Source organism: Camelina sativa, chromosome 3, assembly GCF_000633955.1.
Source record: "Camelina sativa cultivar DH55 chromosome 3, Cs, whole genome shotgun sequence".
Lineage (NCBI taxonomy): Eukaryota > Viridiplantae > Streptophyta > Magnoliopsida > Brassicales > Brassicaceae > Camelina > Camelina sativa.
The window spans coordinates 4176452-4191793 of NC_025687.1; the positions used below are offsets into that span (position 1 = coordinate 4176452).

Genomic DNA, 15342 nt, shown 5'->3' on the forward strand with positions numbered 1-15342 from the left:
TTCTTCTCCTCACTTGAAGCTTTCTTTGTTGTAGGATTTAATCAGAAGATTCAATCTCCAACAGATAGTACTATAAGGTGTTTAGGGAGACTGACTAACCTAGCTGGTCTAATTAGAGTGTCTGATTTTGTGATATACGATCTTATGGCTTAGTTTCAGATGGTTAAGAGCCTAGCTTGTTGACCATTCAAACAAACTTAATTAATCAATGATGGATGGACCACACACTTTTAAAACTAAAAAGGTTTATGTTGCCACTGGAAAAAAAATGTATATCGTTCATGCCTTTGCTTGTTCATCGTCGTCGTATGGTAAGTAATGTTTACCAAAGTTACTAAACAAGCCTCAGCTACTTTGGCTATGTGTATTGTAATAAGGGGTAGAATCGTGATTTAGTAAACCATAGATATAACCCTAAAATTTTCAATCTTTTTTTTTGTTTTCCTTTTAAGTTTCTCAATCTCCTCCGGTAGAGATAGAAAGCATGTCCAGATTAACGTACACCTGTAAGATATCTATATCTCTTGCTCTCCAAATTGATCGAATCTGATCGTGATCGTAATCTTAATATTATTGTTTTAATATGCGTTCGCAGATGGTGACACACGCGTCTTCTGGGACGTGGAGGATTTCCCAGTCCCTAAGGGTCGCGATTTGTGTTCGTTTTATCGTAACGTCAAACGAGTTATTGACATCGAGGGTTATGTTGATCTTGAAACGTCAATCTATGCTTATGTTGGCGACAAAACTCCGGAAGAGCTGGGGCGATTTCGCATGGCCAAAATCGTACACGAAACGGTTGAAAAATGTGCGAGACTCAATAAGATGCTATTGGACATGCTTCACTGGGCATTCAAGAATCCCACGGCCGATAGAGGAATTTTAATCGTAGTTGCCAAAGACATGCCAGAGGAAAACACCGAGTTTTTCTATGTTCTTGAAGCTCTGACAGAAAGGGGTTACCATGTTTTCTTTACAGTGCCTGATGACTTGCCACTAGACCAAATGCCACCTACTACTGTTGCAGAATTGATATGGCGTTGGACAGAGCTGTTTGATGGCAAGTTCCCTATCGAAGATTTTGGTGTGGATTCCGATACGTCATCAGAAGATAATAGTTAACTACTGGTTCTGGTCCTCAGAGAGTAGCTAGCTTCCTGCGTTTTAAATGCTACTTTGGTTTTGTGTATAGAGAGACACATTATCTTTCTAGCTTGTCTCTTAAACTCTGTTTTGTTTTATGTTCAAATTGATTTTGCACTGTTTTAAGCTCTATATGCTCTTCATATGGTTCCTTGATTGAGGGCACACGAACTTTTAATTTTATAACTATTAGTAGTTGAAGAAATTAGAAGAAGTTGAAATGCATTATATGTAAACAAATACTCGAATCAGGCAAACAAACATTTTAAATCAAATTTTTGGTTATACTTTCTGAAGTAATGTTTGCAAGAAAATTAAATTTGATTAGCTGGGAGCTTCAAATCGGATGTAATCATACATGATCCCTTGGAAAGGACTTGTGGACCTTGGCTGTGTGAGAAACAATGTATTCTCGCCTTCTACAAGCTTAGCGACAGCCACTTCCACATTGAACAACCAGTACAATCCATGTATTCCATGTCTTGCTATCGAGTTGTCTCTCCCGATCAGTCCGCTTGTGAACAACGGGATTGTATTTGCATCGTTCACACGTATCTTCAACCCCAAGTTTCGAGTCAAGATTCATTTCATTTTGTCAGATTGCTTTTGTTGATGTTAAAATGTACACAAAGGACGACATGGATTGGTTAATATACACCTACTTGGAGTTCGGAAAAAGTAGCGGATGCAATGGCTACTCGTAAAGTATAGGAGTGACTCTGATCAATGTTTTTGAGTTCGAATTTGATTTGCCATGTTGTTCCTTGATATGTTTTGTTATCCTTTTTTCTAAGAAACCAAAATGTAACAATCTGGTTAGAGAGAAAAGCATAACTCAAGAAAATTTATATGATCAGGCCGGAGAGAAGATGAGAAAGAACCTAGTAACTTGAGCGTAAAACCAGTCTTTTCTATAGTCGCTAGAGCCAACTACATATACCAAGTCTTTATCCGGATATAGTTCGGCGTATCTTTCCCATAATCCATATTGACGGAATCTGCAAGATATAAGAATTTCGGTTTAGTTCATTTAGTAGTGTATTAAGATTTGTATGCATGTATGTATATCTCAAAACCTGTCAGGGTGATTTTTATAGAGTTTGTTGATATATTTTGGATTCGGATCAGGAACATAAAACTCTGCTGCGGATCGATCTGGAAAACCAATCTCCCATAACGTTTCTCCATTTCTTGGAGGTTGATATACAAGATCTTCCACATATATATAACAACCTGCACATATACTATGAAGTATATTAACTACAGTAATATATTGGGTTTAATTGTAACCAAAAAATAAAACAAAATGTATTGGGGAACTAATGAAAAGCAAGAAAAGAAGTAAAGGACCTTGGGTGATGGTGATAATATCATCGTATTTATAGTCACCAATAAAACCAGGAACCCATGCATAGAGATTGTATTGTCCTGGCCGTATTCCACTTATGTAAAGGAATCCTTCTTCATCTGTTCTTGTCCAAAATTGATAATCCTGCAAGAATCAAAAGAAATGTTCATAGATAAGTTATTTTGAATCAAAAACATTTCCATTCCTACTTTTTTGGATTTCTATCTTTGTACTTTTCAAAATCACCTTGCATTCTCTTTGCCATGAACCAGCAGCTCCAGGCACAGCCAAACCAACATAACCTCTAGTGGCTGCAATGAAATCTTTATCTACGTACCTTACAAACATAAATTAATGTATATTTATAGATTATTGGATGCATATATGTGAAAAATTAAGAAAGTGTGTCTAGTGCATAAATTTCAAAATATGATATATTTGTGGTAGTAACATTATAATCAATGAGGCTCACTTAGTAGTTTACCTGTCTTGAACGAGAAGTCTGCCAACAACATTACCACGTTGCTCTGCTTTCAAATAGTCATCTGAAGCTGGAAAACTGTAAGGCCAGCTTTCAGTTTCCACATTCATCTGAGAATGAAAAACTTATCAAATTTGGAAATGAATATTTAATATCAAGTTTGGTTTGTTCGTCTAGCTATATAGAACAAGATATAAAAAGAGGAACCTGAGATTTAGCATCTTTCCAGAGCCAAAGAGGGTCATTATCATCATCAGTAGACGAGTTTAAATAGACGAAAACAGGTCCAAAGACCTTCTTCCATGCCTCTCCTTCACTAAACTTTGGCACTAGATCTTCCCCTGTGTAGTGTGCACTCATAAATACCTGAGGATTCAGCGTTAAACTTCTTGTCTACATTTATAACGATTTTAAAGGAAAGCATTTTATATTAATCTGTATGGACTTACAGCAAGAGCAGTAGGTCCAACGTGAGATGTCAAGTTCTGTTTTTGAGGTCCACCGGTTCGATACTCATGGCTAGGAGTTATGAGCCAGAAACCAACCGACGGCTGCTCTGTGCATATCCATCCATGGACAGTAATGTCTTTGTTCTCACATGAATATTGGTACTTATCGTCAACCTAAAACCGGAAAAAACAAGGGTAAAAGCAAAAGCTTAACAACCTCTCTTTAGTAATCTTGAAAAGGAAGCAAAATGAATAACATTTTACCTCTCCTTTGAATTGAGGCTCTATAGGATTAACAAGTAGAACAGCTTCAGGGTAAGCCAGAGCTTGGCCTCTGTCAGGTAATCGATCATCAGGCAATGGCATGAATCTCTGCCTATCTTCCGTTACTGCCATGTAGTGAAACCTGCAATCTCAGTTAAGATTAATACTAGAATTTAGTTTAAGAAGTGAAGGAGTGAGTTTTGTTTTTTGCTTACTTCTCTTTTCTGAGCTTGAAGGCAATTCGTGTTTCGGCAAGTGAAAAAGCAGGCCATTCTTTTAGATGCTCGTAGATGGCGTAAGTGTAGAATCCTGATGACCCGCTTAGCATAACAAATCTATATTCGACAGTAACTTATTCAAGTTACAATCTGAAAACATGAAATATGAATATTATGCTTCTCAAAAGACTTGAGTACCTTTTGTCAATGTTCAGAGGGACTGCTTTGCCTTCTAGTGATGGATCCCATTTTCTTGTGAAAGAAAGCTCAACTTGTTCTTCGTTCTTCATTATTACCTCAAAGTTTGTTCCTTTGATTCTGGTCCCAAAAGAAAATAGTATTTATACATTAGCATCCTTTGAACTTCATTGAACCTTTTAGTCAGATTTATGGGATCAAACTACAATTTTAGCGTTAAGCTTGCATAAAAGACTTACACATCAAATCCACCAGCTGTTCCTGATCCTCCCCATACGAGATCCCAATATCTGAAGAATACTTTTACATTTTATATCTAAATGAATACTTTTGGCACGAAATTTGTGAAATTTAAACAAGAGAAACAGAGAGATATATACAACAATAACTGTTTGTGTAGGTTCTTAATGAAATCTCAAGACTCTAATCATTGGATTAAGAGCAGCCATTTACTAATTTAGGTAATCTTGTCATCTTGATTGAGTCTTGGCACGGTTAAATGCAAGAAACTGACATTGCACGCTATCGAATATATATAGAAAGGTTATAAGACAGTAAAACAGAGTAAATGCATACTCCAAAATTGAAAAAAATAAACTTAGGAACAAAACAAGGATCATATATATCCCATTTACCCTCTGTTGACTTCTTCATTAAGAACCTCGAGCAAGTTATCGATGCCATTATATTCGATTCCGGTAACGATACCATCAGGCTTTGATAATGTAACCCGTGCAATGCCATTATCCATCACCACCTGGTAACATACATCGACCAGCAAGGCAGCAATACAAAATGTTTCAGTCTTTCTTAATTGGTATCTGCAGCTAAATGGACATAGAGAAGATCATGATGAGAAAGAGTTAAAAGTAAACCAACATGATTGCCCTTATCATGCAACTGCAGCTTAACAGACGACATTGATGAAATGTCTTGTGCGATTTGATGTTAACCTCAAAGTAATTAATGTACATGTTTTTTCTATACGTATGTGTATAATATATATATATATATAGTAGATAGATCTGATTAGGAGAACTTGTGTTGCCTTGGACGGGAGATAAAGCAGAGGGTATAGTGGGAGAATAATATCTTGACTTTGTCGTCAAAACACTTCGGTTGTTAGTGTTCGACGACATTTGTGTTGTGTGTTTCAAAGCTTTCACTTACGTCTCATCTAAACATCTCTATTACGATTTACGAATTCTTTTTGTTTTATAACAAACAATTGCAGATTTGACTTTCATCAAAAACCAACCGGTTTACAGAGAGATATTATATGAGCCTTCATGTATACACGAACCGGGTAACAGAGAGATATTGGGCAGATACGGTTCAAAATTTTAAGAACAGAACCAAGGATTTTGAATTTTAGAGCGGTTCGCACCGAACCCAATTTATGTAATTTGGGCCCAATTATGAGTAAACTTGTAATAAAGGCCCAAATTTCACAAAACGCCAAAAAAACAAAACAGTGCCATATCCTTTCACTCACTGCTGCTTTCAACCCGCCTCCTCTGTTCTTCTTCTTCTCCTCTCTCTCACTTGAAAATTTCATATTCGAATGATGTCTTCAAAACCTTTTCTTTAGAGAGGATTAAGTTCAGTTTGTCTAAGTTCCGAACTTTGATTTCGTTTTTGTAGGGAAGATTTTGTTGTTATATATATATATATCTATGGATTTAATGGTGTCCACAAGCAGTGTACAAGAAGGGTTTTGTTTGATTCAACAATTTAATCGCGAGTGTAAACGAAGTACCAAGCTTGACGTCTCTGTTCGTACCACTGGTAATATTAGGTCTAAAGTCTCTCTCGGGTCACGAAAAAGGAATCGACTTGTTCTTGTTTTCGCGGCGGCTTCCAAGGTTGAGAGTTCCGGTCTTAATGGTAGAGCTCAAAAGTTCGAAACTTATTCTGCCTCTGGGCATAGCAATGGTAACGGTAATGGCCATTTCACCACTGCGAATTCTTCTTTTGTGTTGGAAGATGTCGAGAGTAACAATCATTTGCGTCAGATGGTTAGAACCGGTGAATTGGAGGAAGGGTTTAAGTTTCTGGAGAACATGGTTTACCACGGTAATGTTCCCGACATCATTCCTTGCACTACATTGATCCGCGGGTTCTGTAGGATGGGTAAGACGAGGAAAGCAGCAAAGATCTTGGAGATTCTTGAAGGCTCTGGTGCTGTTCCTGATGTTATAACTTACAATGTTATGATTAGTGGGTATTGTAAAGCTGGGGAGATCAGTAACGCTTTATCTGTTCTCGATAGGATGAGTGTTTCCCCTGATGTTGTCACTTACAATACCATCTTGCGTTCTCTTTGCGACAGTGGGAAACTTAAGCAAGCTATGGAGGTTCTTAATAGGATGCTTCAGAGAGATTGTTATCCTGATGTGATTACTTACACTATATTGATTGAAGCTACTTGTAGAGATAGTGGTGTTGGACAGGCCATGAAGCTTCTTGATGAAATGAGGGATAGAGGATGTACACCAGATGTTGTCACTTATAACGTTCTCGTGAATGGTATATGTAAAGAAGGAAGATTGGATGAGGCGATTAAGTTTTTGAATGACATGCCATCTTCTGGATGTCAACCAAATGTTATTACACATAACATAATTCTGAGGAGTATGTGTAGTACCGGGAGATGGATGGACGCAGAGAAGCTTCTTGCTGATATGCTTCGTAAAGGCTTTTCACCAAGTGTTGTCACTTTCAATATCTTGATTAATTTCTTGTGTAGAAAAGGTTTGCTTGGCCGAGCAATTGACATTTTGGAAAAGATGCCTAATCATGGATGCCAGCCGAACTCTTTGAGTTACAACCCGCTGCTTCACGGGTTTTGCAAGGAGAAAAAGATGGATAGGGCTATAGAGTATTTGGAGAGAATGGTCTCTCGTGGTTGTTACCCGGACATTGTGACATACAACACTATGCTAACTGCTTTGTGCAAAGATGGGAAAGTTGAAGATGCGGTTGAGATACTCAATCAACTTAGTAGCAAGGGATGTTCTCCGGTTCTAATCACTTATAATACTGTCATTGATGGGCTTGCAAAAGCAGGTAAAACAGGCAAAGCGATTAAACTGCTTGACGAGATGCGTGCGAAAGATCTAAAGCCTGACACTATCACCTATTCCTCTCTTGTTGGTGGTTTAAGTAGGGAAGGTAAAGTAGACGAAGCCATAAAGTTTTTCCATGAGTTTGAGCGGATGGGCGTTAGGCCAAATGCAGTCACCTTTAACTCTATAATGCTAGGACTCTGCAAGACTCGGCAAACGGATCGTGCAATCGATTTCTTGGTTTATATGATCAATAGAGGGTGTAAACCGACTGAGACATCATACACGATTCTGATAGAAGGCATAGCTTATGAAGGTATGCCAAAGGAAGCTCTGGAGCTGCTTAATGAGCTTTGTAACAAGGGACTCATGAAGAAAAGTTCTGCAGAGCAAGTTGCAGGAAAGATGTAGCATAAAGTAGTTCACTCGCTAGTCAGCCCCCTTTTCTTGATTTGTGCTTAAGAGAACATTTTCAGTGGCTCCTTTCTACTTATTAAGTCTTAGGTTCAGTATTGATATTGTCAGAATTTTGGTCTTTAAGGTTTGCATATCAAATATTATTCAGTTGTTACATCTTTCGTGTCAGTGTCAATTGATAAATTCGACATACATACATCAATACATATAATATGCAATGTAATTCCAGAGTAAGTTATGGAGGGCCTTCAAGACGAATGTAGTCGTACATAATCCCTTGGAAGGGACCATTGCATCTTGGCTGTCTCAGGAATATAGTGTTATCACCTTGGACAAGCCGGTTTCCTGGTATGTTCACCTCATACAGCATGTAAACCCCATGGATCCCATGCCTTGCTATTGAATTGTCTCTCCCAATGAGTCCGGTTGTGAAGAGAGGGCGGACTGCTTCCGCATCATTGACTCGAATCTGCAAACAGAAAATGCAAACAAAACTTTACAGTCTTAACTTCTTCATCTCTGTTAAAATGATGTTTCGTTTTTACCTGCAACTCGGCTAAGGTTGCAGATGCTATGGCGATTCTCAGTTTGTAATTCGCCTTTTGATCGATGTTTTCAAGTTTAAACCTAATCTGCCAAGTTGTTCCTTCATGCACGTCTCCTTTCTTCCTGGGAACCTGAGCAAAGAACCAGTCTCTGCGATAATCGCTTACACCAACAGTGTAAACAAGGTCATCATTTGGATACAAATCTGTGTATCTCTTCCACAACCCATATTGCCTGAACCTGCAGATAATAATAAAGCAGTGTTTAGTTCTGCTGTTATTCACACATACAGGTAGTTTGGTTCACAAAGGTGTAAGCTAATAAACCTGTCTTGATGATGGACTAAAGCCCTGTTTACAAGCGTGGGATCAGGATCTGGGATAAAGAACTCAGAAGCTTTTCGGTCAGGGATACCAATATCCCATAAGGTAGGTCCATCTCTCGGAGGTTCATAAACGATATCACCCATTTCAATCTTGCACCCTGTGTTGTTATGTCCATCAAGAATTGGCTAATATAGAGGAATTCATTTCATTTGGTAGGAACTAATTTACCTGAAGTCACAGAAACAATTGTGCCGTTATGGTAATCTCCAATGAAACCGGGGACCCAGGCATAGAGATTATACTCGCCAGGACGCACGTTCCCTATTGAGAAATAGCCAGCCTCATCTCCTACCGCCCAAAATTGGTATCCCTGATTGGCAAACAATTCATTTATTATATTTTTTTGGTAATTCCATCATAGAGCTCTTTCTTGATATCTTGGACACCTTTCAACCAATCTTCTTTTTTTTTTTTTGCTTATTGCAAATAATTAAGAATGGAGTAGGAAGAAATCACCTTGCATTCAATTTGCCAAGAACCAGAACCACCAGGTGGAGCCAAACCCACATAAGCACCTGCTGCTGAAATCAGATCATTGCTTATGAACCTATACAAAAAAATCAATGTTAATATGTAGTGTTTGGTGGAATATTACCATTTTAAGAATCAAATTACAGAAGCAACACAAAATAAAGAACGAACCAGGAAATGAGGATATAAAATAACACTAATACCTGTCACGGATAAGTAATCTACCAAGGGCCGTGCCACGTTCTTCAGACTTTGGATATTCCTCAGATGCCACGAAGCTATAAGGCCAACTTTCAACCTCAGCCATCATCTGCAGATTAGCTCATTTAAGTGAGTCCTTACATCACCACAAATCTATTTTTGTATTCAGCAAGTGGGATGGCAATTTGCTTCTCTCGTACCTTTATCTTAGCATCGTCCCATAAGCAAAGTGGATCATCTCCATTGGCTGTGGAATTTAGGTAAATGAAAACAGGGCCATATACTTTTTTCCAAGGCTCACCGTATTCAAAGCGAGGCATCATGGTTTTTCCGGCATAATGGGTACTGTGAAACACCTGAAATAACCGTTATTGAAACTAAGATCGATATTGTACTTGTAAGTATTATATTGAAATATCCACCACATTTGTCACTTACTGCAAGAGTGGTTGGGCCAACATGTGACGTGAGGTTTTGTTTGAGTGGTCCGCCTGAGCGAAACTCATTACTGGGCGTAATTTGCCAGAATCCTACAGGTGGATCGAAGGATATCCATCCATGTACTCTGAGATCCTGATTCTCACACGAGTATTGGTATTTGTCATCTACCTGTCAGAGAAAAGAGAAATGATTTAATTCTCCATGAAACAGAATTTACCGGATTCAAAACTTTGAAGTTGTAATACATCACAACGCAAGCATAAGTTCATAAGATACACTTTCATGTATTAGGAGATATGATACTAAACAGCTCAAACAACGCATGAGAAAGATCAAATGTTCTAATTTCTGAATGATTAAAATAATATGGAACTCATACTTCGCCTTGCAAGCGTGGATCACATGGAGCAGTGAGCAGAGAAGCTTCCTGGTAATCTAGAGTTTGACATCTTCCTTTGCATAGATCATCTGGAAAAGGCATTATCCTCTTTCGGTCATCTGCCACAGCCATGTAATGGAATCTGTAGAAAAGAATCGCAAGGGAAATATATATATGAGATATCAAACAACTACACACTCGTGTTGACGAGCAATTAAACCCAACAAATAAATATCTGAAAAATGACACTATCTTTTGCTTGGGATCTATGGTACATGCAATCACTAACATTTGAGGTTTTCTTCTCAGTGCACTAAAATGGATCTTAAGGAGACTAAACTTAACATAAGACAGAGAAATTGACTTAGGAAAATAGGGACAATATTACTTGTCTTTTCTGAGCTTGAACGCGATTCTTGTTTCTCCAAGTTCAAACCCAGGCCAATCCTTGAGGTGTTCATAAATGGCGTATGAGTAAACTCCAGAAGAACCACGAAGCATTATAAACCTGAAAGAAAGAGCATCTAGTCAGTGTCTCTTCTCTACTTTTGTTTCTCATTAAAGAAGATACATCATGCAATATAGACCTTTTATCGATATTCAGGGGAATGTACTTTCCCTCAAGGGATGGATCCCATGTTCTTAGAAATGAGATCTCAACCTGTTCTTCAGTCTCGACTATGACCCTGAAACTCACACCACTGATGCTGCATAGATACCATCAAATTAGACATTATATACCATCCAACAATTTTTAGTACACATCATATATACAGGAAAGAAAAAAGAGAACAGCATTACAAGAGAGGATTGTGATGCAGCAGTAACAACGGACAAGTTCATTTAGGCAGAGAAAAACTAGTTTTGAGTCATACATCAACTTAACTCTATCAATACTGAAAACTGCCACTAGCAGATATGACGACCAATAGCATGATGAAGACCTATAGAATAAGGTTCCTATTGACTGTTAAGGTAAATGCATAGAGGACATACACATCAAATATTCCCTTGCCTCCAGGTTCATTCCAGTGCAGGTCCCAGTACCTATACATTCGGTTAATTTCAATTGACTTGGCTTCTCATAAAAACAGTAAAAGTTAATATCGAGTTATAAACATGACTCATACCCTCTGTTAGTCTCCTTATTACGAACTTCGAGCACATTGTCAACGCCGTTATACTTGATGCCGGTGATGATTCCACCTGGGTTTGATAGTGTAACTTGGAGAATTCCATTGTCCATCACAACCTGCACCATTTCTGTCTTCAGTCAGAACACATTTAAGGAAAGACACATAAAAGGAGACATTATAGACTGAGAAAATTGCATTACATATCTGTCATGGATATGCAGCTTGACACCTTGAGAGGGCATCCTGTGATCCTTTCTATGAATAGGGCCACTTGTACCTTGATCTGTCAACCCTTTTGAGTGTAAGAAAAAAAATCAACAGTTTTGCTTGTAGATAAACTAAATAGACTAATATGATCACATCATCACGAGGCAGAAGGCAGCCGCACAAGATAATCAAAGAACATAAAATGTTTGTGTAAAACAATGACTTTTGAAGCGGCCATAGATATAGGATCTGTAGAACTGGTCTTTAAAAACAAACTGCAAAGGCGTTTTACCTCCGTTCATCAAGCAAATATACTCTAATCAAGAAACGTAACTCTGTGATAGTTTAAAGTCCCTTCCTTTCTGGATTTTTTATACGTAGACCCAATAAATAAACAACCCCAATTTGATGAAACAAGGAAAGAACAGCAGTTAACAGTGTCATAAGAAACAAAGTAAATGCTCAAAACAAGAGATGTAAACAACAAATTTGAAAGTTTATTTTTCTCATCCGGGCTAAAAATACGAACTTTGCTGTTACAATTTCGTTTTAAAACCATTCTCAAGTGAGCGAAGTTCATCGAATCGTGCAGTTAAACCAGAGGGTGAAGAAGAGAAGGATTGACGAGAAATTACTTACAGTGGTGGCCGGCGTTTGAAGCGGTTTCATGGTTAGTAAAACGATGCAGGAGCCGATCAGCCAGTCTCTTCTTCATCAGTACTCGACCCACGCGATCACCACCGAAGCCTGATTGCTGGTGCTTACACGCACGTGTAAAGGAATCTAGAGAGAGACTGCGTTAATGTCTGATTAAAAACGCTTCTTTGCTATGGTTTGGGTGCGACTGCGTTTGTCTTTCTTTCTCTCAAGGATCTTCTAAGTCATTGTTTTAAAAACAGTTTTACTCGCAACTGTGAATCTTATCAATAAAATCGAATGCGATTAAATTTTAGTTCGGTTTAACTCCAAATGAATCTGAAATCTCTTTTCTTATTGAAACCAAATATATATAAAAAAAAAAAAAAGGCAAAGTCTCATGGTGATCAGCTCAAACAAATCTCTGTCTTGGTAAGCATTAATGAAAACCCTTTCTTGGAATCTGTCTGAAGAATTTGAGGCAAATTTACAGAATTACACACAACCTAGGCCTCTCTCTCTCTCTCTCTCTCTCTCTCTCTCTACTCAGGCTTCTTCTGGAAGAACATCGATCCTATTAAGACAGCTATACCCGTTATTGCTATCGTGAAGAAAAGCTTTTTGTGCGAAACACCGTTCCCATCTCTTCGTCTCCTACCGTTTCCATCTCCTTCCGCTGCTCTCGGGATTCTTCTGTATTATCCATTCCAGCACATGAGTTTAGCCAAAATATAGAGAGTAAAATCTGAATCAAAGAAAGATAAAACAATGCAGATAAAGAATATATACCTGGATGATTCCACATTGTTCAGCACAGTACCAGGGCATTTGGTTTCATGGTTATATCTTTTTCTCAATCTAACATAGCTATTGCATTGATAACAAAGTTCTGTTCGGTTGCCACATACTTCCTAATATTCGAAGAAAAAACCGAGCGGATAAGAAAACCCTTTGGTTGGAGAGAAAAGGCAAAAATATGTGTAAGAGTGAATACCTGATGTTCAGCGAGGTCAACTGCAGGCAATGGAAACTCACAGAACTCACAGGTTACAATCCTCTTGGGGCAAATCTCTCCTTTATGACTGTCAAAAACCTCACGTTCTATGGTCTCTTTGCACATCGAGCATGCTATCTTCTCAATACACCACAAAAGGAATATCGTAAGCAAAAAAGTATGTCATTTTGGTCATCTAGCAGCATCTAAAACCATACATAAGTAATAAGACTAGCTATTTGTGTTACAGACTAAGTTCATGAGTCGAATCAATGCATAAGTGATCTAATTTGGTAAATGTAACACGCTCAAAACCCGTTGAAGGGGCCATTTACAAAATATTTGAGAGCAGAACCACTATATGAAACAACCAATCTGGGTGTAAAAGTATATCCTTTTTTTATTGGAGCTAAACAAAGAGAAATTTTTCAAATCAAAGAAGATAGTTGTGGAAAATAATCCAACGGAAGACAGGTGCGAATTGCGAAATAGAAAAATTAGCGTACCGGAGCATGTGCGTTCAAGAAGTGTTCCTCAGCATGCTTTTTGGGAACCATATCACCACAAATCTTACATTTTTCTAAATTCCGGGCACAATGTACACGATGCAGATCAATATTTGGTGCAGGGATGTCTCTGTCACTGAAAAAATTAAAACAATCAGTATGCATAAGCTTTATTACGGCACTCTCAAGGGATCAACCATCCAAGTAGATGCTACAACTGAACATACAGAATGATCCGGCTATTGAAAATACAGAGTCTCAGCCGACTCAGATGCTACAATAACTAGACAAAGCACACATAGTCCTCTAGTAGAAAACTAAGCAGACCATCAGAGAGAGAGACAGTGAGTGACAAAGTAAAAAGCATAAGGGGATAGACAGAATACAATCAAACTCTTGTAGACACACAAGGAAGCTGATGAATAAACGATTGATTTGATCATGAATCAGCCTTTTAGTAGGTGACCNAAAAAAAAAAAAAAAAAAAAAAAAACCATGTTGCAAAAGGGGTTGTATATAATAACAAACATAATTGCATAATCCAACCATCATCATAAAAACCCTTGTTTATAGTTCAAATCACCGACACAAACAAAGCTGATTCTACATGTAAATCCAGAGATTGTGGAACCAAACTGAATCACACAGCTGACAAAGGTAGTATCTTTCAATGTAACAAAACTTGCAATCACCGATCAATTCCAAATTTTTTTCTTATATAACCTCGAGTCCCAGAATATCGAATTACATAAGGTCAGTCATCATCGAACGATAAGCAACAAGGAGAAACCACGAAAAGCAACCAAAACTCCGATCAAATCAGAATTAAGTCAACAAATCCCCCAGAAAGAGAAATCATCAAATCAAGGAGACGTACCAGTGGTTGCATACGATGGTGATTTCTTCTCCAGTCGCAGTCTCCATCTTCAATTTTTTCCAAAAAAAAAAAAAAAAAGGGAACTTTAAATTTCACAGATGGGAAAGGGTAACGAAATCAATCACGGATCTTTTTAACCTCGTTTTCTCGGGATTTTTTCTTTTGAGCCGATGATATCTTATTATAAGAAAAAGAGAGAGAGAGAGAGAGAGAGAGAGACTCAAATTGTTTAAATAACTTGATGAATTAAAATAAGTAAATAATGAGATGAATATATGGTTGAACCAAATTAAAGAGGAATATGACATTTTTCTTTTTCTTTGGCTTCAACCCAAACCACAGACACTTTATTAATATGTCTTCGTCCCACGCCACGCTCCTATACTCTCTCATTTGTAGTCCACGCGGCAGATTCCAATTCCCTTTAATCTCAAATTATTTAAGGTTTTATATTTATACACTAATTGTAGGTATTATTAGTACAACAGATAAATCAATCAACTTTTGAACACCCTAAACTAGTTGTTTAATCAGAGAGTCTGTTTTTGTTAATATGTACTATTTCTTAAAAATCCAACCGAAAAAATCAACAGATTTCAAGTCTAAAAACAAATGGTACAAATATCTCCAAAAAAAAAAAATCTGAAAACCAAAAAACTAATTAAAGAAAACCTTAGAAAACAGGACAACCTTCAACTTGAATCCCAGGAGCAGTAGGACAAGCAGCAAGAGGACAGTTCTCACCTTTAGCACCCCACCAGTGATCGATCGATATACCATTCATCGTCAAACTAAAGTACAACAGCACTCCCATGAACGCCAAACCCGCGTCCAATGCTGCCGATAGCACGTAGTTATACCTCTGCCACCACCCTTTGTAGTACTTGAACACAAAGTAGTTGAATATCACACCTACAATGATCCAGCAGTTGAAGTTCACGCTTGTCGCTGGCGGCATTGCAGCTGTTGCTCCTAA

The 15342-nt window shown here is 37.9% G+C and overlaps 4 protein-coding genes across 5 annotated transcripts; 1 reads left to right on the top strand and 3 right to left on the bottom strand.

Annotated features, from left to right (window-relative positions):
• LOC104768209 (probable rhamnogalacturonate lyase B) lies at window positions 1349-5070 on the bottom strand. Its single transcript, XM_010492133.1, has 15 exons — window positions 4981-5070; window positions 4737-4858; window positions 4341-4391; window positions 4102-4221; window positions 3901-4020; window positions 3686-3827; window positions 3422-3595; window positions 3180-3338; window positions 2976-3082; window positions 2738-2828; window positions 2494-2635; window positions 2220-2376; window positions 2025-2141; window positions 1806-1932; window positions 1349-1698 (listed from the first exon to the last, which is right to left on the bottom strand). Exons 1-15 carry the CDS (start codon window positions 5020-5022, stop codon window positions 1468-1470), a joined length of 1902 nt encoding a protein of 633 aa, XP_010490435.1. The 5' UTR covers window positions 5023-5070; the 3' UTR covers window positions 1349-1467.
• Window positions 5592-7740, top strand: LOC104768220 (pentatricopeptide repeat-containing protein At1g09900). Its single transcript, XM_010492145.2, has one exon. The coding sequence runs from the start codon at window positions 5778-5780 to the stop codon at window positions 7578-7580; it is 1803 nt and encodes a 600-aa protein (XP_010490447.1). The 5' UTR covers window positions 5592-5777; the 3' UTR covers window positions 7581-7740.
• Window positions 7686-12224, bottom strand: LOC104768227 (probable rhamnogalacturonate lyase B). Its single transcript, XM_010492154.1, has 15 exons — window positions 11993-12224; window positions 11347-11438; window positions 11141-11262; window positions 11007-11057; window positions 10598-10717; window positions 10399-10518; window positions 10011-10152; window positions 9629-9799; window positions 9391-9546; window positions 9193-9299; window positions 8975-9065; window positions 8687-8828; window positions 8459-8615; window positions 8132-8372; window positions 7686-8055 (listed from the first exon to the last, which is right to left on the bottom strand). Exons 1-15 carry the CDS (start codon window positions 12066-12068, stop codon window positions 7822-7824), a joined length of 2022 nt encoding a protein of 673 aa, XP_010490456.1. The 5' UTR covers window positions 12069-12224; the 3' UTR covers window positions 7686-7821.
• LOC104768241 (XIAP-associated factor 1-like) lies at window positions 12377-14588 on the bottom strand. Of its 2 annotated transcripts, none has more exons than XM_010492169.1 (5): window positions 14367-14588; window positions 13490-13625; window positions 12984-13121; window positions 12779-12900; window positions 12377-12679 (listed from the first exon to the last, which is right to left on the bottom strand). In XM_010492169.1, exons 1-5 carry the CDS (start codon window positions 14411-14413, stop codon window positions 12532-12534), a joined length of 591 nt encoding a protein of 196 aa, XP_010490471.1. In that variant the 5' UTR covers window positions 14414-14588; the 3' UTR covers window positions 12377-12531. The 2 variants fall into 2 exon arrangements, with proteins under 2 accessions (XP_010490471.1, XP_010490467.1); XM_010492165.1 differs by having other exon boundaries at window positions 12377-12682; window positions 14367-14586.

Bases quoted from the DNA above. Each gene is read 5' to 3' on its own strand.
- LOC104768209 (XM_010492133.1), bottom strand. From the start codon at position 5,022: ATGTCGTCTGTTAAGCTGCAGTTGCATGATAAGGGCAATCAT. The intron at 4,859-4,980 runs GTTGGTTTACTT...GTATGTTACCAG, and splicing joins TGCATGATAAGGGCAATCAT to GTGGTGATGGATAATGGCAT. The intron at 1,699-1,805 runs GTAGGTGTATAT...TTGGGGTTGAAG, and splicing joins CTACTTTTTCCGAACTCCAA to ATACGTGTGAACGATGCAAA.
- LOC104768220 (XM_010492145.2), top strand. From the start codon at position 5,778: ATGGATTTAATGGTGTCCACAAGCAGTGTACAAGAAGGGTTTTGTTTG.
- LOC104768227 (XM_010492154.1), bottom strand. From the start codon at position 12,068: ATGAAGAAGAGACTGGCTGATCGGCTCCTGCATCGTTTTACTAACCAT. The intron at 10,519-10,597 runs GTCTATATTGCA...TCTTTCTTTCAG, and splicing joins CCCCTGAATATCGATAAAAG to GTTTATAATGCTTCGTGGTT. The intron at 8,056-8,131 runs GTAAAAACGAAA...TTCTGTTTGCAG, and splicing joins CAACCTTAGCCGAGTTGCAG to ATTCGAGTCAATGATGCGGA.
- LOC104768241 (XM_010492165.1), bottom strand. From the start codon at position 14,413: ATGGAGACTGCGACTGGAGAAGAAATCACCATCGTATGCAACCACTG. The intron at 13,626-14,366 runs GTACGTCTCCTT...TAATTTTTTCAG, and splicing joins ACCATCGTATGCAACCACTG to TGACAGAGACATCCCTGCAC. The intron at 13,122-13,489 runs GTACGCTAATTT...TGTATTGAGAAG, and splicing joins TCTTGAACGCACATGCTCCG to ATAGCATGCTCGATGTGCAA.